Genomic DNA, 22,506 nt, shown 5'->3' on the forward strand with positions numbered 1-22,506 from the left:
GGCGGCTGAAGGAGGCAGTGGTGGCCCTGACACCTCGGGAAGCAAGCCTGAGTGTGCCACAAGGACAGGGATCCCTGCATGGGCACCACTCTCAGCATCTCTGGCGTGTGCCAGCGCTCTCCCCCAGTCCAGGTGCCCTGAGAGCTGCCCAGTGTCCCCCAGGTCCTGACAATGCTCTGGTGTCCCCCTGAGAGGAGCAGAGAGATGCTGCAGGCGAGGCTCGCCCCAGTTCATGAGCCAGAAAGGAAAATGCAGGATGAGAGGGCAAAGCCGAAGTGTCGGCGCTCCAAGGAGGCGATGCCACATGTCAAACATGTCAGGTGCTCACAGTTCCTGGGGGGCAGTGGCTGAAATTTCTTTTTCAACCTAAAAAAAGCCAGGGAGCTCATTCAGAAGAGCAAAGCAAACCCTCCCTCCTAGAGTCCGTTGCTGTCGATGGCTGTCACGGAGGCCGGGGTGGACGAGCGCGAGGTGGTGGCCGAGGTCTTCTCGAGGGCCGGGCTGGGGATGCCATCGAGGCTCTTGGCCGCTGCTGCCACCCGGCCCGTGGGCAGGGCCAGGGGCTTGCTCTGCCCGTGCAGGCCTTGCCCACAGATGCGGTGGTGCCTCTCCCAGTCCTTGTGCTGGCAGAAGGAGCCGCAGTAGCGGGCGATGTTGCAGCCGCTGCACGTCTCGCTGGCCTTGCGGCCGCAGTTCCAACAGCTCTGCAAGACCAAAGACAGCGCGCTTGAAAGGGGTTGAGTTTCCCTGAGAGCTGCAGGATGGTGCTGACTCAGCTCTGGAGGGGACTGTTCATCCCCTCTGGCCCAGATTTGGTAACATTAAAACGAGCAATCCACTAATTCCTGCTATTTCCCAGCTCTTCCAACCCTCACTGCTCTTCACCCAAAGCCGCTGTCACACTGCTCCGGGCACATCCTCTCCCCTCCATCCACCCCAATGCAGAGAGGAAACAGCAGGCACAGATTGAAAAACATGCTGCAGATGCTGCTATTGGGTCTTTTTATTTCCTGTTTTAAGCAGCTCTATTTTGGTCTCGCTCCCAGCCAAGCGCTCTCCACAGGGATCACGGCGCGCTGCACAGGCACCATTTGCTCCGCACCCTGCCTCGCTGCACAAGAGGTTGAAGCAGGCCAATTTGGAAAAGCAAATGCTCATTTGAAAGCGTCCCAGCCAGGTGGAAGCACTGCCAGAGCCCGAGCTTCAATCTGGAAGCRGAGCAGAGCCCCTCTGGCCGCCGGGAGAGGTGTCAGCTGGTGGCTCCCGGAGTGCCACCGCTCCCTCGGAGCACGGGGCAAGGGGCCAGCACCGGAGCGGCGGCTGCAGCTGCTCCRGGGAGGGGAGGGAACGGCAGAGCAGCTTCCCTGCAGCTGGAGCAGGGCGTAGCAAACACATCCTGGGGAGGGCAAGCTCAGCTGCGGGAGTGCAGCCTCTGTCAGAGCTGGCCTGCTCGGATCTTGCTCTCTTTGTGGGGACAGTGCTGCGAAGAGCTGTGGGAGCAGGGTGCTGGGGGATGCTGGGCTGTACCAGCCGTGGGGAAGGGCAGTGACATTCCCACTGCCAGCCTCAGCACTGGAGCCACCAGCTCCTGGCAATGATTTAGGGGYTGGCAGTACAGTACCTGACCAGTTCACTTCAGAGTGAGCTGCTTCAGAGCCTCCGTGTCCCCAGGGCTCCTCCTCTTCCCAGCAGAAGAGGACAAAAAAAGCCCCTACCAAAGGCTGTGGTAGTTYTTGGAAAACTGGGTCACTGCTCTGCAGCTGTTTACACTTCACGTGTTTTTCAACTGTGTTGCAAAGGTTACAAGATGTGCCAGAACACGGGACAGCTCTCAGACAAGGGCTCTGGGGCTTGCACGGGGGGTGCTCAGGGGCTCCCGGGGTCCCAGACTGCTCCCCAGCACAGCTGGAGGAGRAGGACACTCCTCTGCCATTCCCCTATGGAGAAATCACTACTTGGCTCATTCCTTCCATGGCTTCCTAAGCAGTTCCACCCACTCCCATCATGTGTTTATTGACCCTCAGCAGTTTAATTGGGAAATGCAGTATGGACTTTCTGGAATGACACCTAATATTCCCTGGCTCTGGCTGTGCATGGGCTCCTGGTGCTCAGGTGAGCTGAAACCCAGCAGGAGGAGGGGATGGACCTGCTGCACTTGTGCAGAGGAATTAAAATAYGGAGCAAAGCCCACTTGGATGGGAKGTGGCAGGAATCAGCCATGTGATTCACCTTCCCCAGAATCCCAAAAGCTCAACCAAGTGAACTTCCTGCCAAGCAGCCAGGAAGGTAATTGATGATTGAGGAGCAGAAAGAGATTCTGTGAGACACCCATTCAACAGGTGTCACTGGCTGTGACAAACCAASAGCCATCCCTTCTTTTCCAACATGCAAGGGTGGTACTGACCACCAGAACATGCACCTTCYCCTGCATCCCAGCTTCTGCCCAAAACCAGCAATTCCTTTTCTGCACAGAGCAAGTACACSACCATAATATCTGAGCTGAACAGCTGCGTTCACCAGCACCCTTTTCTCTTCGCTGCTACACCACTCTCAATCCCACAAAATCCCTGCTCATTACACTGGATCCAGCTCAGGATGCCCAGTGGTTGCACACACGTGGGTGCTGCAGACATTATTGAGGCTGGTCCCCTGCCAGCAAAACCTAAAAGGGATTTTTTATGCTATCGGTGCACTGCTTTAGTTATTGATTGGAGASAGACTTCTAAAAGGAAAAGGTGCTAAAGGCYAGGTTGGATGGAGCTTGGAGCACCCTGGTCTGGTRCAAGGAGTCCCTGCCCATGGTGGGGGCTGTGAATGAGATGATCTTTGAGGTCTCTTCCAACCCRACCCAYTGTGTGATCTAYGATTTTATGATGGGATGGGAGAMCTGCAGGCTTCACCTGGAGACTCTGTGAGCCTTGGATACCCCTTCCCAGGAATGTCCCCTGGCYCCTCACCTCAGTGGACTCCTCCTGCTCGTTGATGACCAGGAAGGCATCCTCRGTGGCCTGGCGCTTGGCGTCGGCGATGGTCTGCTCCATGCGYGCCCGCTCCGACGCGATCATCTCAAACGCCTTCTGCTCTGCCTCTGCCACCGCCTTCTGCACCTCCGACATGGCCTGGCGCTTCACCTCGTTCACAGCTTCTTCTGGAAGGAAAGAGCAGCCTCATCCCCCGCCCTGGGAGCAGGGGAGCTTCCCAGGGGAACAGTTCCAGCAGCGTGTTCCCAGCACCAGCATCCCGACTGCTCCCGGGAGCGGCGAGGCCAGGCCTGTCTCACGGGATCCATGCTGGCACCCCAGAGGAGCTGAGCCCTTTGGAAAAGCCAGGGTGGGGATGCTGGCAGCCCAATGTGCACATCCCAGGGCGTTTCTGCAGCTGGGCTCCTGCTGTTTCTGCCCAGCAAACCCGCAGTGATGTGTGTTTACCCCGAGAGCTCCGGCAGGATCCTGGCAGAGGTCACCCCAAACACTCACCAGCTTTTTTCCAGATCTCCTCAGTGACGTAGCCCGTTCCCGACCTGCTGCTGAATTCTCGCAGGGAATCTGTTGGAGTAAGGGACACAGGGAAAGGTTGGCAAAGCCTCATCTCACCCAGCTGCTGCTCATGTGCCCAGTGGTACCTCGGGACATTGCGGGGCAGGGGAGGACTGACCAGCTAAAGCCCAAAGCAGAGGATTCCTATGGTTAAAACCATTCCTCAAACACTCAGATGATAAATTACAACATTTAATTAGGACCTTGCATAATTTATGACAGTGTATAGCCTATTCCCAGCTGCTGGTACTGTAAAACAACAGGCAACGCTATAAATGTACATCACAAATGTATGGCATCCAACTTCTGCACTGTCCAGAGGCTGTGGGCATCAATCTACAGACCTMCAGTTTACATTAAGCACAGCACCTCACAATGCCAGGGCGATTCAAGTGCTTGAACTGATGGACAAACTGTCCTCCAAGACTCCTGGAGATGCTGCTTGATGCTTAACCAGCAACCTTCTCACAAGAGCAATAGAGCTCAAAAATTATCCCTAGGTCCCATGAGGGGAGAAACCAACAGCTTTCCAAATTTATACAAGAATTTTGGATTATATTACCTTTAACAACATGGGGCTGGAAGTGTATTAGTTGTGATCTGCTTAAATATAGGAGGGCTGAAAGCTGGCTGTGTCCCCCAGGCTGTCACACACCCACTGCTCCTCAGGCTTTGTGACAACTGGAGCCAGGGATTCCTTGCAGGAGGATTCACTTTATATTTTGTATACAAACAAGTAGAATATACATCAAATTGACATTTATTCTTGCTAGAAGAAATCCATTTTTATTACTGAATAATCAGAGGGGCTTTTTTTCCCCCAGAACTTGATTTGCAATGTATTTGTTCAGATGGAAATCTGAATTACATTTAAATATATCAGCATTTTAGACTTCTTTTTTTGTATAGGGTCAAACCCTTACATACTGGAGGGGGAAACTAGTCAGCTTTGATAAAGTTGACTCATGATACAAAAATAGAATTAGTAACACAGGTAGCTATTACACTTACAAAAGCCTTTYGTATTTTTAGAATAAGTAGACCTTGACATTTAAAATCCTTTAGGCAAGAAGGACTGTAAGGGGGAGTGGGGTGGAGACAAACACCTCCCTCTTGCCTTGTCACCCCTGAGTTTATCAGCTTTGGATCAACTTTGGCCAGCAGTGACCAGGGACAGGCTCACCGGTGCTTTTAGACGTTGACATAACCTGCACAAACAGGAGTTTCCCAGTTTTCRACAACTGGCCTCTCTTCAAATTACAGAAAAACACTCCAGCAGCACGTAGCCAAACGTATCCCACGATTTGCATAAATACCCCCCAGTTAGTGCCTGCCTGGCTGTGGCACTGAGACCCCGCTCACCGCTGCCCACGGAGTCGGCGCTGGCGGGGCTGTGCTGGCGGCTGAGCAGCTCTGCGCCCGCCTTGCGCGGCTCGGCCGTCTCGGAGCAGCGCCGTTTCCAGTAGTTGAGCTCCTCCCTGTCGGCCTCCTGGCAGCGCCGCAGCACCGCCATGGAGCGCCGCGTCTTCTCCACCATCTCCATGATGCAGTTCAGGGCCTGCGGGGGAAGGAGCTCTCAGTCATCCTGGGTGGGTGATTTCACAGGATTTGGGTGGGTGTTGTGCCCAAGGCTGTAGCACCAGCTGGGGTCACACACAAGAGGTCACCACCTCAACACCTCCAGGCCACGCTCCTGAAAGTGGAGGGKAAAACCCCACTGCTTTCCTATAGGATTAGGGTTGGTTATGATCCTGGTGCCRGTGCTCCACAGGCACAGCCTAACTCCAAATATTCAGCTAAAGGGTCTCTGTATCACCCAAACCCCAGCCCCTCCAAAAACCCYATTAGCTTTAGACCATGAGGTCTCTCTGCATTTATGATCAAAGCTGAGTTTAAATCCTATCTCTTTGAGGGAAACAGAGCGGTGAAGTGCCTGGAGGAGCAGCCTTGCTTGGAAGGAAAAAGCTCAGCATAAAATCTGCCAGAAGCACCAGGTCTTGCTGTTGGTGCCTTTTTTGGTGCATAAAAGGCTGGCACCTCAGGAAAAAAAAAAGTCTTGAAATACAGTAATGATGGGTTTACTTATTTTGCAGGGTCCACATTCTGACTGCACTGAGCACATCTGTGCACTTGTGCTGACCAGGGCTGGGGCAGAAAAGAGCCCTGTGGGGATAAGGCTGGGTTTAGTTGCTCAGCCAGCCATGGCAGCAGCTGGCCCAGCTCTGCAGGAGAACTCTCCAGCTGCAGACACTTCATCCACACTGATTTTAGTTTCCACTGACCATGGGCAGAGGAAACCTGCCAGGAAAGTGCTTCAGCTCCTCTCAGCCCTCCCCACCATCCACCTGCTTGTTGTGGCTTGTTCCTCCACCAGCCACCAGGAGAGCCTGGATATGGGATCAACAAGGAAATCACCAGCTGGAGCAGGTGGAACTGGGCTGCTGCTTCCCACAGAGCTTCCCACAGCCCTGCCATTCCTTACGTGATCGAGATGCTTCCACTCGTCCGCCCACTCCCTCTCCGTCAGGCGGTGATCCACCAGCTCGTCCTGGTAGCCTCCATTCAAGCCTGCAGCAAGCCACAGAGRGATTAGAGGGACCAGTGCAGAGAGAAGTGGCTCCAAAGAAAGGAAAAAGAGCTCTTTTTCCAGCTCCACACAGCTGGGATTTAAAACACATCTCAAGGTGGCAGCTCTATGGGGGCAATTCCACGCTGGTGATTTTTTATCCCTGTCTGCTTCACTGTCTGGAAATGCTACAATCCACTTGTGGCTCCAGCTCTGACCTGCTTGTGGAGCTGGTTCTCCTGTTATAAACTCACAGCRGCTCAGAGCTTGTGATTCAGGCTGTCCTGTTGGAAACACATCATGCACCTCCCACACATCCCTCGGAGAAACAGGGCAGGGGGTCAATCTCTGCTCTCCTGCTTCAGAGATCTGGGAAAAGTTCATTTCTCTTTCCCTGCCCCCTCTTCCTGCATGCTGGGCTGGCTACACTCAACTCACACACCAAGTCCTTCCTCCTCATCCTCGGTGGCTCCAGCCTTCACACAGGCAAATACAAACTCTCAGTCTTCCTGGTTTTAACTTCTTACAGGAAGTTATTTCTTCTGAATTCCCTGCAAAACTCTGCTGTGAGGACATGCCCAGCATTACCCAGCTTTGGGTACGAGTGGCCAAGCAGGGACCAACAGCAAAGCTCAACGAGGAACCCCCTGTCCAGGCTTTCTCACCAAGCCCGCCGTGCCTGTCCCGGATCTCCCTGTGCTCCAACATCTTGCTGGGGTCCCTGTAGAGGTGGGAGGTGGCAATATCTTCCAAGGTGTAGTGCTGGAGGGGTGGTGGGGTGGGGTGGAACTGCCCGCTGGGGTTCATCAGGGGGATGGTGAGGGCAGGGCTGTGCCGGGGYGCAGGGCTGATGGTGCAAACCCTCTTGGCCGGAGGCTCTGTCGGCAGCGACTCCCTCTCAAAGCTGCTGTCTTCCCTCCTGCAATCACACCAGCAGAGACAGCCATTCCTCAGCAYCCCATAAACGTACTCAGAAAGATACAGATATGGAATCAGCACAGTTGGGACAGCAATGATTTTACCAGGGGGTAAATGCRGAGGGCTCAAACAAATGAGCTCAATTTGTGAGGTGATGCACAAAGTGACCCTGTGAAAGAAAAGGGTTCAGCATGCCTGAGTGTTGTGATTCATCTCTCCGAGCATGACCAAATTAAAATTTCACAGTTTTTATAAATTTGAGGCATGCTCCACATAATTGCATAACAACTTTTATCTTGGAAGAAAAAAGTAGTGAAAACGAAGCGCATCCTTCCCATCCCCGCCAGTGCCTCCGTTCATTGCTTTGGAGGTGGGAAACTGCTCAGCTCTCTGGCTCAGGCTCTTCAGTGCYACCCAAAAGTCCCTCTGGGACAGAACCTGCCGGAAAGAGGAACCCAACCTGAATTCACAGTGCAGTAGAAGCAATCACTGGAGCCTCAGAACAGCCAGAATAGTTGTTGGGAGCAATAAGATCCTTGATGCTGCTTAAAGCTTTGTCAGCAGCAAAGATRAAACAAGAGTCACGACTTTAACAGCCGAGCAGAGTGACAAAGGCTGGTTTTTTACCTGTCTGGACTGTGCCTCTTGCCATTGCCGTTGACCTCGATGAGCAGCTCGGAGGAGTCAGCGGGGGACGTGGTGTTGGTGTTGAGCAGGATGTGCTCGTGCTGGGCCAGGTACTGGGAGGGCGTTTGTTTGGCAGCGCGGGCACAGTGCAGCAGCTCCCGCTGCAGCAGCGGCAGGTTGGCCTGCAAAACAAGCACAGGGCTGGATTACAGCAGGGCAGGGGCTTCCAGCTGTCCCAAAAGGTTTACTCTTCATTAATACCTCAGGGCAGTAAAACCTGTGGCCTGTGACCTCCACTCAGGATCCTCCAGCTCCTGGTGCCTGCATYGTCAGATTTACTGTATTTTCCCAGGAGCCCAATGTCGGTGGATCCAAAACCCGAGTGTTACAGGAAACACTCTGTGCTTCCAGCTTCTAGTTACCCAGAGAAGTTGTGGGATCCCCATCCCTGGAAGTGCCCAAGGCCAGGTTGGACAGGGCTTGGAGCAGCCTGGGACAGTGGAAGGTGTYCCTGCCCARGGCAGGGGGTTGGAACTGGAYGAGCTTTAAGGTCTCTTCCAACCCAAACCATTCTGTGATTCTGTGCTGTAACCACCCCAGACAGACTCCCTGTGCCAGCACTTCAAACACTCTAGATCTGAACATTTGCAAATAAGATTACAGGCTCAGAAGCTGCCACATGGAGCTTGGTTTGCCTCCTTTATCTCCAGCACACAAGCAGACATATGCGGCACACGGCACAACGTCAGCCAGTCCCACACGGCCACCGCCACGCTCTGTGCAGTCTGTCTTGGACTCCAGCACAAGTGCTGGGGTGCTTGCAAGGAGAGCTTTCCCAGCAATGTCACACTGCCAAGAGGCACAGGCAGGCACAAGGAGTGTCAGCAAGCCCCAGCAGCTCCCTGTCACCTTCAGGAAGGGGATCACAAACGGCCGGAGGGGGAAGTTGGTCGCCTCTTGCAGCTTGCAGTGAAATTCCTCGATCGTCACCGTTGAGTTCTGAGAAAAGAAATTAAGAAATGAAATGGCAATTTGTTCTTATTTTTAGACATGTGGGAAACGGCTCCAAATGAACAGAACTGGGAGGGAGACGGCATCTGCCACTCCAGGACTGACAGTGTTTGCATTGGATCCTGCTGAATGCAGCCAGGAAGGCTCAGGCCAGCAGAGCACGAATGCTGCAGTAGGAGAGGGGTGGGARTTGCCTGGCCCAGCATCCTCCCAGCTCCAGGGTGGCAGGCAGAGCTARCTCCAGGGAAGCAGGACTCAGCTGGCATCTCCTGCATGCTGGGGTAGGCTGTGGGGAGCCAGACTTTGATCCCAGCTGCTCAGAGCTGCACACCTTCCTCTCCTTCCTCCCTTTCACTTTTCCTCATCTAACCTATCCATGGAGTCTCATCAGCCTTCTGCTCACTGTGGTCCTCTCCTGGTCCAGCCCTGCATCCCTCAGGGCTGCTAAGGCTGGGGAATCCCTGGGACAGCAGCATTTGATAAACTGCAGGTACAACACTCACTCCTGCAGCAATCACCACAGTCCAGGGTGGGAATGGCAGGCAGAGGGACTGGACAGTTTATCATTCCCTYTCCAAAAGGGACTACCCTACATCCATGGAGTTAAATATGCTACATTAATGCAGCAGCAGCATTTTGCATGCGGTGTTTAAGCCCTGGGAATGYCCCTGAGGACATGGACAGACTCGGGTTTGCTGCCCACGCTCCAGGCTGCTGCAGTCTAGTTCCCTTCAGGGTCTGCTGAGCCTCAAAAGAAATGTGCCAAAAAGCAGAGATCAGCTTGGGAGAGCCACTGGGTATCTCACAGCTGGCCAGGGCTCCAGGGCCTCAGCCCAAGGTCACAGAATCCAAGAACAGTTTGGATTGGAAGGGACCTTAAAGATCATCTCATTCCAACCCCTGCCATGACAGGGACACCTTCCACTGTCCCAGGCTGCTCCCAGCCCTGTCCAGCCTGGCCTTGGGCACTGCCAGGGATCCAGGGGCAGCCACAGCTTCTCTGGGCACCCTGTGCCAGGGCCTCCCCACCCTCACAGGGAACAATTCCTTCGTAATATCCAATTCAAACCTCCTCTGTTTCAGTTTAAAGCCACTCCCCCTTGTTCTGTCARTCCATGCCCTTGCACAGCATGTGAAGTATGATGTCCAATGCACTGGACAGCATTTCCCCCAGTTTTCTGGGAGAATTCTGTGTAAGTGCAAATACTGGATACAATTCTGCAGCAAGACCCATTAATTGGGGTTTGAMGGGTTTCCCATGGCAGAGGGTWGGAATGAGATGATCTTTAAGGTCCCAACTCAAACCATTCTGTGATTCTATGATTTACTACAGAAAAGCTCTGTCCAGTTTTTTCCAGGAATTTAAGTTTAACTTAGGTTTAGCTGTGCACAAGCTCGTGCCTAAGCTACTGGACCAACAGCTTTTGGAAACCCAGCAAAGACAAGAAAAAAGAAGTCACTGAGTTTCCCAGGAAGCACAAAGATAAGTCTTGCTCAGCAAAGATGCAAACATACAATATTGTGTGGTGGGGGCATGTGCTGGCTCCTGGGATCTGGGAAAAGCCAGGCAGCCCTGGATGGTGCAGGACTTACCACCAGTGCCAGCACGAGGGTCCGGACCTTCTCCCCGATCTCYGGTGAAATGTCATTCCCAAACTGCTGCAGGGTGGTGAGGAAACGCTTCAGCTTGCTGAGCTGCCGGGCTCCACAGGTGGCTGGGAGCTGCTGGTTGGTCAGTGAGGAGGAGGAGGATGAGGAAGGACCATTGCTGAACCTCTGGGGCGGGGACGGTGCCCCGTTCAGCGTTGGGGGGGAATGGTTTATCCCATTGGGCACTGCAAAAGGGACACAGAAGCGATGGTCAGCACCAGACGGGCACATCCCTGTGGGCTGGTGCTGAAAGGGGATCCATCCTCCAGCCAGGGGGCTGCTGCTGCAGGGGGGCAGCTCAAGAGGCTCCACCTTGCCCCAGCAGGGCTCCAGATCCTGTCCCACACCCGCCATCCCTCCCTGGGCATTTTTACAGGCAGTTTCGCAAATGCAGTTGTTTTCTCCGACCTGGTCCCATCTGCAGCTTTGCCTCCTGTGAGTGGTGAGCATGTCGAAACAGACTGAAGGGCTGCAAGTTTGGGAACTCGACAAGGGATTAGAATAAATTGTTGACATCCCCGCGCCGTGGTTGTGCAATGTCGAGCCTTGTCTGACAAGCAGCTGTGCTCTGGGGCCCCAACTCAGTATAAACCCAGAATTTCAGAGTGAAAAGCACATCATTTAAATATAGTAATAGCTGATCCATTGGGTTTATCCTTAAAAACTCAGCCCTGAATCCCTTATGGATTTAAGTGCTGATGAGGGGGCCAAAGGGTAAAAAAAACGTTTCAAATGATGGTGTTGAGAGAAGCTCTGAAAAGCTCTGGCAGCGCTGCCCCTTGCCAGAGGGAGGAGCAGCAACCTGCAAAAAAAGGATGCCAAAATTTCTGCTGCAGCTTCACGAGGATCATATGAATCCTGATGAACCCAGCAAGGGGTTTTTCAGAGAAAAGAGGAGGTACTTGAACAGTTAAACCACTCTGGGGCATGCCAGGTCRGAGGCTGGAAAGGCTCCACACACCTGGACCTTCGTGGTGAGCACAGGAGGGAAATTTAACCAAAGTCAGTTAAGATGCAAGGAAAGATAAGGCTACAAAGAGGTTCCTGCTAACCAAGGGCTGTCAGCCTCTCTGGGGGCTAACAGAGATGTGGCCTTTCATAGAGAGATGATGAGATGGAGATGAAGATGAAGGCCAGCACTGAGAGGATGGAGGTGCAAAGGCAATGTGAGCTCATGCCTCTTGTCATGGAGCAAAACAGCCTGGAAAAGTCCTGTCCACACCCCCAAAGCAGCAAAGCAAGGGGGATTTTGGGACATACCCACAGGTACAGCTCCACAGAGTACACCAGAGCTGTGTGAAAGGCAAGGCCTCTGGCAGCTACTCATAAAGGCATTTATTTCACTACAAAAGGGTTCTAAATTGGGGTGAAGCTGCCAAGAGAAGCTGCTCTCAAGCAGCAAAGGCTGTGCAGCTCTGTGCTCTCCAGYGGCCACAACTGAGGTGCTTTCCCCCTTCTCTATTTCACTTCCTCTTATTCTTTCAGATGAAAGTCTGGGGTGAGCAACGGGCTCTATTTATACCTCGGGAGAAAGAGGGGCTGTGAGACTCCCCTGGGGCTGCAGGGACCCTTGRGAGAGGCTGCCAAGGAGGAGCAGAGGATGTTGGTGAACGGGGGGATGCCACAGAAGCAGAGCTGGGGCTATCAGCCGTTAGACACGGCCCCATAACTGCTCTCTGTGTTTTTGGGCTCACCCCTCCTGACCCTCTGCCAACGGCATCACCGCAGGGCAGCTGGCAGTTATGTGATCCTGCACATCACCAGGATCTGCCCCACCACAGACCACAAGCCAGCCTGGCACCTCAACTTCCAGGTGAGAGCACAGCACTGGAGCAAGTGAGGCAGCACAGTGAGACCAGTGGGATTGCTGGTTTGGGGACAGCAGGGTGATAAAACTCCTGGGAACAAAGTCATCATCTAGGGATCCTCTTAAATTCTGCCTGAGGTCCTTCCTTCATGGTCAAAGGTTTTGCTGCTTCTCCAGCCCTGTGTTAGTGATCCACGGGCAGGCGTGGCTTTGTTCCAACTGCTCCAGCTCACCTGCCCAAACTGTGGGCTTTGACAGGGCCAGTCACACACCCAGTGAGTGACCAAGACCTTCTGGTGCAACTGAGAAAGGAAGARGCAAGAACAAACTTCCCCACAGGTYGCATCTCTCATCTATCTTGGAAAGAGGCAATTAAGTCATCTGCAATCAGCAGATCCAGGCTTCTTGGCCCTTAACAGCGTGCCAAGCATCCTCATTGGAAAAATTAATTTCTGTCACTTTGCTAATGGTCTTKTTCTGCCTGAGCAAAAGGAGAGCCATTAAAAACGCCTGAGCACATAAAGATGGGGACAATGTGTCTGGCGGGATAACCCGGTGATTAGTGCTGCTGCCAGCACCACGCAGCACAGCAGAGTGTGTCCTCCAGGAGGCTGGGCTGGAAATCTCCAAATCCCACTGCCAGCATGGAACTCTGAGATAGCCCAGACACCCTCATGGACAGCACAGCAACGCAGAAGCAGCTAGGGAACACTCTGTGCAGGGAAAAGGGGCAAGGAGGGCATGGAAAATATGTACATGCCATGTGTGGGGGTCAGATAACTCCATGCCCAACAAAGTAAAGCAGCTTTGCTCCAGAACAATGCTTTTAAAAAGATATTAAATGGCTTAAATGTTGGCTAAGGGAGGAAAAAAGGGCTCTTTCTAGGCTGTTAAAAAAGGCTGAAGGTCCTTTCTATCCATGGAGTCACCTCTGAGCAGCTCTCTGCTAGAAGGAGTGGGTGCAAGGCTGTGCTACAGCTGGGCAGGATCAGGACCGAGTGCAGCTTAATAGGAAAGATTATAAAGAGAAGATGGAGAAAAGAGAATCTGGATGGACAGCAAAGAATTTTCAAGGCTGGGAAATTAAAAAAAAAAGAAAAACTTTCTAATCTCAGCTGCAGGAATGCTGCCTGCAAAGTGAGATAGAGCAGAGTGGGAATTAACTCCTCCAAAAGATAGAGCGGAAAGCCCAGCTCTTGGCTTGCTTGAAGCCGACCTGATAAAAGATTCAATTTCTTAAGGAGTTTATGTCAAAAATCAAGGCTGCACCTGCAAAGAGAAGGACTCAAGGCAGCGCCAGGAGCAAGGCAGGAGCAGGCAGGGGGGAAAAGGGGGATTGCACRCCCTGTTTTATGCCCTGCATGCATTACAGAACTGCAGGAAAGCCCCAGTCCCCCCTCCCTCACAGCCAGGCAGCATTGCCCGCCATGCCCTGGCTGATGGCTGAGACATCCCTGGTGAGCTCTATGAGCACAGCCCTCCCTCCTGGTGGAGCTGTTCCCAGGAAAAGCAGCATTAGTGGGGTCTTACGTGCAGCYGGAGTGAAGGACACGGGCCGGGGGCCGCCGGGGTTGACGGGGGGCAGTGGTGGCATGTTGGGAGGAGAGGACCTGGACTGCAGCTTCACTTCCACGGGCGAGCCGGGCATCACTGGCACCCTCTTCTCACCAGCAACTGTACCAAGAGAAGGTGGCAAGGCTTAGTGATGGTCCCTGGCAGGCATTTCCCCGCCCAGCATGCCAGGAGCAGTTGCAAGGGTGAAGATAAGAGCTGGGGGAAGGCACACAAGGTTCCCACGCTGCTCCCTACGGCCCCACACTGGGGACAGGCACMCAGGGTGGTGCTCATGGTGTCCATGCTCAGCATCCCCAGTCTCCTGACCCCATTTTCTCACCCCTCGCGCCTGAAGATGCTTTTCATAGTATTTCTGTCTGGTTGCTTTGCTTTGCCCCCATTCAGGATCTCTGATACTCCCCAGATGTGCCCACACACACCTCACTGAGCCTTTACAGAGGAATCACAACCTCTGGGAGCCATGCAACAGGTACCTGGATTTGTGCTGTGCCAGAAGTGACTGGAATGGGCCTGAGGTTGTAGAGATGAGCTGGAACCAGCTATTCACAGCCCCTCTGCTGTGTGCAGTCTCCAGTGGCTGATGTACCACCAGCTCAAACCACAGCTTCCTCCCCAGCCTCGGAGGGTACAGTGTGCCCACACTCCCTGCTCCAGTGGCTGGGATCAGCCTCACAAGGCAAACTGGAGGAAACACGCCAGTGCAATAGGGGGATGGTGTTTTTTTTTTTTTGTTTTGAGGGGGGTGATTAAAATCCAGACAACTCAGCAGACAAAGCCTAAGGCTCTCCAAAGCRCAGCTCCCGTGGGAGCCAACACCATTCTGGGGTATTGCGCTGTATTGCACTGCCAGTGCCTCCAGTGTCCATGACCCCAAACAAATCACCCCTCTGAGACAATAGTCGCCACTCCCTCCACCTCAGGCTGCTCCTCTCCTCGCTCAATTAACTCACTAACGAGATGTGACCAACTTGTCCCACCCAGGAACACAGCCGGGTCCCCAGCATGTCCAGCTGCACCCCAGCTCAGGCTGGGAGGGAGCTCAACTCAGCTTCCACCTCTCTAGTGATGGAAGCTGGGCTTGGGACCATCACCATCTAATTTCTTACCCACAGCTCTTACCAGTATCTGTCAGCTGAAGAAACCCAGCTTATGAGGCCGGGCAGAGCGATTAAATGCTGTATTCCCACAGAGCACTGAATAGGTGCAAACTTCTGCATTGAAATACAACACAAACCTGCTACTTCTCCACTCCCAACAACAAAAATGCTGCTTTGCAGAGCAGAAGACACAAACTGGCACCTGAGCCCTCGTGTTGCTGCCTGGGATCTGCTCTGTCAGCCCCAGCACCTGCTCTGCCACCGAGCTGCCTCATTTATTTTCCTTATGGCAAGTCATGGGGAATGCCAGCGAGGTAACAAATGAACTTCGTTATTCCTAGCAATTTCTTTCTGCTGTTTGCAGGAAGGGAAGCAGGGATGATACACACTGAAAATGCGTGTTTTGCTGCCCTGTCAGAGCAGGTGGAATAACTGGGGTTGGAATCGCTACAAAACCCACGTCCCAGAACATTTGTGTCTKCATTTATCTAAGCCTGCTTTCAAGAAAAGGAAAAATTCCGGGCTTTGCTTTCATGAAGTTGGAAGATATTGAATCCATGGGAAACTATTATTAATTTTAGCATATAATAACTACATTAATTCCATATTACAAACAACTATTCACATACATGTGGTCCAACTTCCACACAATTGAACCCTGATGTGCAGGCTCTCCCTGTCATCCCCATGCATGAATATGATATTCAGATTAATAACCATGCATTGATATAGGAATATGACATCATTTATACATAAGGCACCTATTCTAGCAGGTGAGTTTATCAGAAAGAGCAGGGAAAAGCTCCTGACTCTCTTTCCTCTCTAAATAAATGCAGCAGAACAGTGAGAGAGCTGATTTTGTGCACAAAGTTAGGGGTATTTCTACCACAGAAAGTCTGAGTTCTCTCACCCAGGTGAGGAAAGGAAACATTGCTAAATRATGCAAACTTTTCTATCAAAACAACACTAATTGTGCCTATCCAGCACTTCAGTACCAGCTACCTGATGACCAACCAGAGACCCACTATCACCCACCTGCCTCCTCCTCTTCTCCCTCTTCCCATGAAACCCCCTTTCCCAGGTGTTCATGGCCAATCTGATATTGCCATACTCTGGAGAGCATGAAATCCTTAAGTTTTCTCCTGTTCCTTCCTCAAATCTTCCTAGGGCACACTAAGAAAGCAGAACTAATTTGGTTAATTTACAGCGAGGGAGATAAATTTCACATGGAATTTATAACCCCAAAATAAAACCAGCTACTGTGTGAGACACCAAAACWGAAGCCCACAAGAAGTCGACACCTTCTTTTCCAAGCCCACTCCAACAGACAAGAAGCAAACAGGATTGTTAAATTTAAAAGCTTCCTGCTAATGACCTRGGGCATCTATAAATGCAGATAAAAACCATCTTTCTGAAGTTCTTCATTTTTAGCCTAAACACGTCCATTTAATGAGAATCATGTGAGCAAACCAGGCTGCAACCAAGGGCTTGAGTCAGCCTCAAGTTGACCTGGGGGCTAAAACGGAGCCAGTGAGCTGCTCTCTGGAGAAACGTTGCCTTCATGGTCTCATTCTTCCACTTCCACCGCTCAGAAATGTTTACTGGCTCACCAGGAGCAGCTTTCAGCACTGCCTTCAGATGCACAGGGAGGATGTGGAGATGCTCTTCAAAACTTGTGCAAGTCACTCCACTGTATCAGTCACCTAAAGAATCAAACGCTACCATAGATTTTGGATGATACTCTCACAAGAATAATTGTTGTCAATGAATGCTCCAAGTACCAGAGCAAGAGAGCTGTCCAAACTGGAAACATTCCATTGTTTTCCTTCAAAAACTCCTCCTTCCAAACCCTACCTGGATTAGGAAGACAAATGCTGTCTCTACTTCTCCAGCAGTGCCTGCAGGAGCAGATCAGACAAACCTRTGGCACAACACTTGGGCTGCCAAGCTGCCCAATGTCCAGACCTTGCAGTGACGTGTCCAGCTCAGCTTCACACCAGGACCTGCCTGGGTTAACCAGGGAAAGAGGCAGCAGGGATGTGGACACCTGGGTGGCAGAGCTGCCTTCCCAGCCTCAAACACACCGGAATTTCACACAGGAAGACGACTCAGAGAAAACAAACCCCAATGAGATGCTGTTTTAGTCTTGGCTGGGTGCAGGAATTCCATCTCCTCCCAATGGCAGCGGGTTCTGTGGCGCAGATTTCCCAGCGCTGAGCTCCAGATCTCAGATGCTCGAGCTGCTGGCTGGGCACAGGCAGCTGCAGGCACAGAGCAGCCCATGCTCCTGCCCTATATATTCGTGTGTCCCATTTAAGGAGCCCAGGTGTGCAAAGCCCCAGAGCTGTGAGTACACCTGGAGCCCTCCCTCCCTCCCTGCCACGCTGCAAAGCCCCGGGTTCATCTGCCTCCACTCTGGCTGGCCGTGCACACCACATTTCCTTCACTGCTCCAGTTCCCATCCTGGCGTAACAAATTAAAAAGGAACATATGTCAAGATTAAGTRCAGCTGATGATTTTCCTTTCTGGAAAGGAGAAGAGACGACGGGACAAGACGCCAAGAGAAAATCTGGGGTCTCGACTGATCCTTGGAGAAGTCCCACTGCTGCATTCCCAGCTCTCCAACACCACAGCACATTTCAGAGGGGGCAGTTTCAACACTCACTCGAGATACATTTCATCCTATTTATTTTCTGTAAAGAAGTCTTCCACCTATGGTGTTTGGTACAAAGAGAGTGCTGTTGTGACAGGTAACCTCTCACAAATGGCCAGCATTTACTTGCACTATAAACTGTATAAAGAAGCTGCTTTATTAATCTCTTCATGCCCATGGGCTTGAGGAAAGGGAAAAGGCAAAAGAAAAAGAACAGTGACAAGTTAGGGAGTATCTCAAGTACACTGGAATTTAAATTAATCCTTAAATTCCTTTGGCAATTAGAGAATAAACTAAGTGATGTAAAAGGAATAAAAACACTGCCTGAGGAGAACTGGATGTTACCTTCCCCAAAAACATCAAGATAAGGAACTGGAGAAGAGCAACAGTGAGGCAGACAGACACAAATGGTCTCTTCCTCATCATCCCAAAGCTTCAAGACAGTTCCAACAGTCAGGAAGGCACTAGCAGGAGGTGCTTCACTCAGCTCAGGAGAAAGCCTTGATCTAGATACCATGGCAGAGCTGTGGATTTGCTGAGACCAAGGCAAGAGAGGAAGAGCCACTACTACAGTGCAGAAAATGTGGAAGCTTTCTATGAATTTACTGCAGCATCTGCATGGACAGGATTTAATCCAGTCACCTCCCCAAGTGAGCACACAGAGCATGTCCAGGTTTAAACCCTGATATCAGCTCAAGACAGCAAAGCCTTTCCTCCTCCCTCATGGGACAGATTCAAAGCCTGTTGGTTGGGTGTTTGGAGGGCTCCTACAGCAGGAACATGGGTATCTTCAAGCCATTCCTGATGCACGGGCAGGATTCCCCTTGGTTCCCTGGTATGAGAGTGAAGGAGGAAGGATGAACCTGCCTGCCCTGGGAGTGATCTTGGAGGTCTCATTTGTAAATAAGCTGCAAAGAGTCAGAGCTGTGTTTCACCAACTCATGTGCCAAACTTGAGCTCTCCAGCTTTCTGCAGAAGTCAAACCATGAAATATCTTGGAAGAAACAAGAGAAAAACCACATGAAACATGAGACAGCCCTGCACCACCAGCAGCTATGCCCACGTAAGGGCTTGCTCTTCCTTTTGCAGTTTGCAGGACAGAAAATGTCCCAGAAATGAAAAAAAAAACAGGCTCAAAATCAGACCTTTTCAACAAAGCTTTGACCACTAAGTGGTTACATTGCAAACCTGTAAATTAACAAAGATATTTTTTGAACAGAAGATTGTGCACAAGATTTGCCCAGTCTCAGGAGGAAAAGCATGTAACAGTTTCAGACCAAAAGAAAAGGTTTAATCAAAGCAGATGCTTTCAACTTTCATCTAGAACAGGCAGAACATATTCCTAACCCAAAAAGCTCCTCTTCACCTCAAAAAGTTAAAAGTCTCAAATTCATACCTGCCCCTTGAGAGCAAGGGACTGGAGAACTGTCCCAGTAACAACAGCCAAGGTAAAGTCCAGCAGGAGAAACTCTTTGGTCACTCACAGGCCAGGTCTGAACATTTTCTGGAGCCAACAGACCCCCCCAAAGGTGATCCAGCCCATCCCAAAACATCCCTCAGAGCAAGGCAGATCAGCCATATCTCTCTTTCCACTGGCCCTACCACCTCAGGGCAGCACTGGGASTAGAGGCATGAATTATAGATCACCTACAAGTCAGCAAAATGAACCCTTCCTACAAACAGTCCTGGGAACTTCTTTTCTACCATTTACATGGATAAGAGTCCCTGGTTTAAGGTAAAGCAATGCCAAACTCAGCTAAATGGATAGAGAGGCCTTTGGAAAGAGGGAAATGAAGGGGGGACAGTCCTCAGTGCCCTCTCTGGTGGCTGGCAGCACCCAGCTAAGGACAGCTCTGCACATGGCTAGATGACCCTTTAAAAGCCCCTTCTGACCCAACCTATTCTATAATCCTRCAAGTAGCTCAATGTATCATCCTGGAGGACAGGCCAGGAAATGCCCACACCCACCCATCCCAGCCCTGAGGAGGACGTGCTGCAGTTGGCTCGTCACAGGGTCCCTGTTGATCRTCTGCATGCAGACAAGAGGCAGCATCAGTGTAACCTGACCTGATAATGTAAATAGGGTGAAATGAAATATGGTTCGCCACCTCCCCAGCTTTGGCGAATGTTTATTTTGAATAACATGCTTATCTGCTCCAACTGCTCACCATCTGTTTTCAGTCTCCACCAAGCTAATATTTTTCACATTTAGGAACTGAGAAATGGGAAGAATTACATTTAAATTTTATTAACATCTTTCCTCCGCTCCAAGGTTGCCTTTCGCTCCCCTTGATGGCTCTAAGCCATCTGTAGAGCACCTTTGCAGTTCTCCAAGGCATGCAGATGAGAGGTGATCTACATGCAAGGCAAGAGAATCATTACTCAGGCTTCCAGAAGATGCCATTTACTGCTTCTCCACCGCAATTCCCTCCCTCACCTGCTTCCAGACAGCTTCCCCCAAGATCAAACTCCAGTCACATCCTCAAGGGAAAAGTAATGTTTTATCTTTTTGCAGCATCGCTGCATCAAAAGGAGATGGAGGGGGAAGACTGAAGATAAGCATCAGGAAAAGGCAGCCAAGACAGCAGCTTTCGGGGAAAAAAGGATGGTTGGGTCTGTCCCAATTTGGAGGAGAGCGAGATGTTGGGAGGTTTGTAGTCAGGATGAGTTTTCTATACAAATATTGACATTTATTTGCATGTGGGGTGGTTTCTAGAGGTCTTTCTTTGCTCGAGTCGACAYAAGGTGATTTACAGCCAGAACTGGGAGATAGGAGTGTTTGGCAAAACCAGGTCACCAGCAAGGGCTGGTCACACAAGGTTCTCCATCCTCCTTCCTCCACACCATGCACTTGGCCAAGATGATACTACAGCATCTGTGGCAGTGGGTAACTCATGTCACTGCACTGATACTTCCTCCACTCAATGTGACCAGCCTATTTTTACCCCATTTAGCTCGGGTTTATGGCACAGCCYGGCTCCTGAGCTGTAAGATGCTGTGGGAGTGGAGAGGGCTCGGCACCTCRCAGGAGAGCCTTGCATCACACAGGAGGGAGCTGCTGAGCCTGGGATAGGCATTTTATAAATCAAAAATAAACGCGTGTATCTCCATTGCCATCTAGTCCTCTCCCACACACAGCTGTTTCACTTTAAATCTCAATTCAATGTGAAACTCAGATAGAAGAACTTGAAAGAGCAAAGTATGTTATCGTTCGCAAGCAGTCCAGAAAGCAGTTAATAAGGGAAATAAGATTAATAATTTATTCCTGAAGGCAGACTGCAGATCTTTATCCGTCTTGCCCTTCAGTGATTTTTATAAAATCCTATTAATGTGCCTGGCTCTGCGAACTCAGCGGTAGCACAGGTTGGATTTCGGAGCAGTTCCCACCCAGACAAGGCAGTGCAGCTCCAGCTCTGCCTGTGCCATGGCCATGCCAGACCCATCAGCACAAACCTGCCTGCCTGGCATTCCTGCCTGGCATTCTTGCCTCCTGAGCTCTGCTTTCCTCCAGGGCCATGGACTCACATCAGGACCAAACCAGGGGATGCAGGATTCACCCCACAAATTGTCACATCCAACATGCCCCAGAACTGTCATACATCAAGTCCCCCAAATTCTGGTCATCTTGCTCTTAGAAGAACACAAATCACTCTGCTGTGGTAACCTCAACCTTCCTGCTCCCTTTTCCAAGAAGGAGGCAGGGAATGGTTTCTCAGMGCAGAAAAGCTGCCCTGACAGTCATTTCCACCTGGGAGCTGCTGCTGCTCTAACCACCACCCCACAGCCATTTCCTTCCCACAACACTAGCATCCCTACAAATAATTTTTGGGGACCCAAGTTCATCCCTTGATGTCCCTGGCAGCAGCTTTTGCTCATCACTGTCTCAGAGAGATGCTGTGAGCTCTGCCAGGAAGCCCATGGAGCCCTCCTCACCCTCACCAGGCGCTTGCTCTGCCCCCATCAGAGACAGCCACCCTGGAGGGAGTGATATWCTCCTGGRMTATAKYCCAGGAGAATATATTCCTGGAAACCAAGCCTGCATTGCAGTTTTAGGATAGGAAGCACTTTGGGGATCGAGGGGAGTGATCCAGCCTCCCCAAACCACCCCTTTGGCTGGGTTATAACCTGGGACAGGGCACTCATTCAGCAAAGCTAGAGTCACTCACTTGTTCGTTTGCTTAGTTACCGCTAAGTATTTTGGTAATTTTTCATTAATTCATTGTTTCATTTAACATTACAGAATCAAGACTATTTTTTTTTTAAATCACCCACTCCTATAACAATATTAAGAAATATTTCCTCCTCCACAATATTTACTCCTTGGGCTAAAGCACTCRGAATGAAAAATGAAAGCAGTTACAGATATCAAACAGGCAATTATCACAATCATGGCAAAAAAATTAGTTCTTAAAAGTCTCAGCCTGCTGCACTGCTCTCCAAAGCCTCTGACTCCGAGCAAAACCACRGTGGCAGGAGCAAAGTTTCCAGATGGGAACATCTGTGTCTCGTTTGCCGCAGGGAAGAAAACACCAGGAAGATTAACGGCTCCCAGGGCTGGTGGAGCCCAGACACAACACGTACAGAAGGGATACCASGGAGAAAGGCTTGCAGCAACAGCCTGCTATCAAAGATAATTTCTTTTTATTTAATTATTATTTTGCAGGGATTCTACACATGGAGAAATAAGATGTCAGGGCATAAGAGAGCTGGAGTTTTACTTATTGTGAATGTTGTGTATAGTGAAAGCAAGGATTCAGTTGATAATGTTTATATCAAAAAAAAAAAAATAAAAGAAGCACTTTTAACATCTCAGCTACTTTTTAAATAGAAAAATTAATTTTAAGAGTTGACTTTGAGAAGTTACCCCCCAAAAGGTCTGAAATTGCTCCCTGCCCGCAGCATCGCGGGATGGATTTGCCCCTCTGGGCTCCACTGAACACCAAGTTTCCACTGGACAGTGAGAAGTGATCCAACAAGTTGGAAAGTCATGGCTGAATGACCAAGTCTCCCCWGGCAATGGCAGCAAAAGCCTGTTTSCCTTAGGAGCATTCCTTAAACTCTGCCAC

General features: G+C 51.0%; 1 protein-coding gene across 4 annotated transcripts in view; it reads right to left on the minus strand.

The window, feature by feature from the left end:
• Positions 1 to 348: 348 nt before the first annotated feature.
• The window catches only part of CBFA2T2 (CBFA2/RUNX1 partner transcriptional co-repressor 2), a 56,587-nt gene continuing 34,429 nt past the window's right edge, over positions 349 to 22,506 (minus strand). For 3 of the 4 annotated variants that reach the window (XM_057379169.1, XM_057379166.1, XM_057379168.1), the window contains 10 exons: positions 13,646 to 13,789; positions 10,252 to 10,493; positions 8,557 to 8,646; positions 7,648 to 7,829; positions 6,768 to 7,021; positions 6,019 to 6,104; positions 4,899 to 5,094; positions 3,477 to 3,545; positions 2,958 to 3,148; positions 349 to 704 (listed from right to left, as the gene is read on the minus strand). In XM_057379169.1, the coding sequence (XP_057235152.1) occupies positions 417 to 704; positions 2,958 to 3,148; positions 3,477 to 3,545; positions 4,899 to 5,094; positions 6,019 to 6,104; positions 6,768 to 7,021; positions 7,648 to 7,829; positions 8,557 to 8,646; positions 10,252 to 10,493; positions 13,646 to 13,763 (1,716 nt within the window). In that variant the 5' untranslated portion in view covers positions 13,764 to 13,789 and the 3' untranslated portion in view covers positions 349 to 416. The remainder of the gene's footprint in view (positions 705 to 2,957; positions 3,149 to 3,476; positions 3,546 to 4,898; positions 5,095 to 6,018; positions 6,105 to 6,767; positions 7,022 to 7,647; positions 7,830 to 8,556; positions 8,647 to 10,251; positions 10,494 to 13,645; positions 13,790 to 22,506) is intronic. The other variant, XM_057379167.1, reaches the window with a different exon arrangement.

Source organism: Malurus melanocephalus, unplaced genomic scaffold (genome assembly GCF_030028575.1).
Source record: "Malurus melanocephalus ecotype Western Australia unplaced genomic scaffold, MMel_1.1 scaffold_391, whole genome shotgun sequence".
NCBI lineage: Eukaryota > Metazoa > Chordata > Aves > Passeriformes > Maluridae > Malurus > Malurus melanocephalus.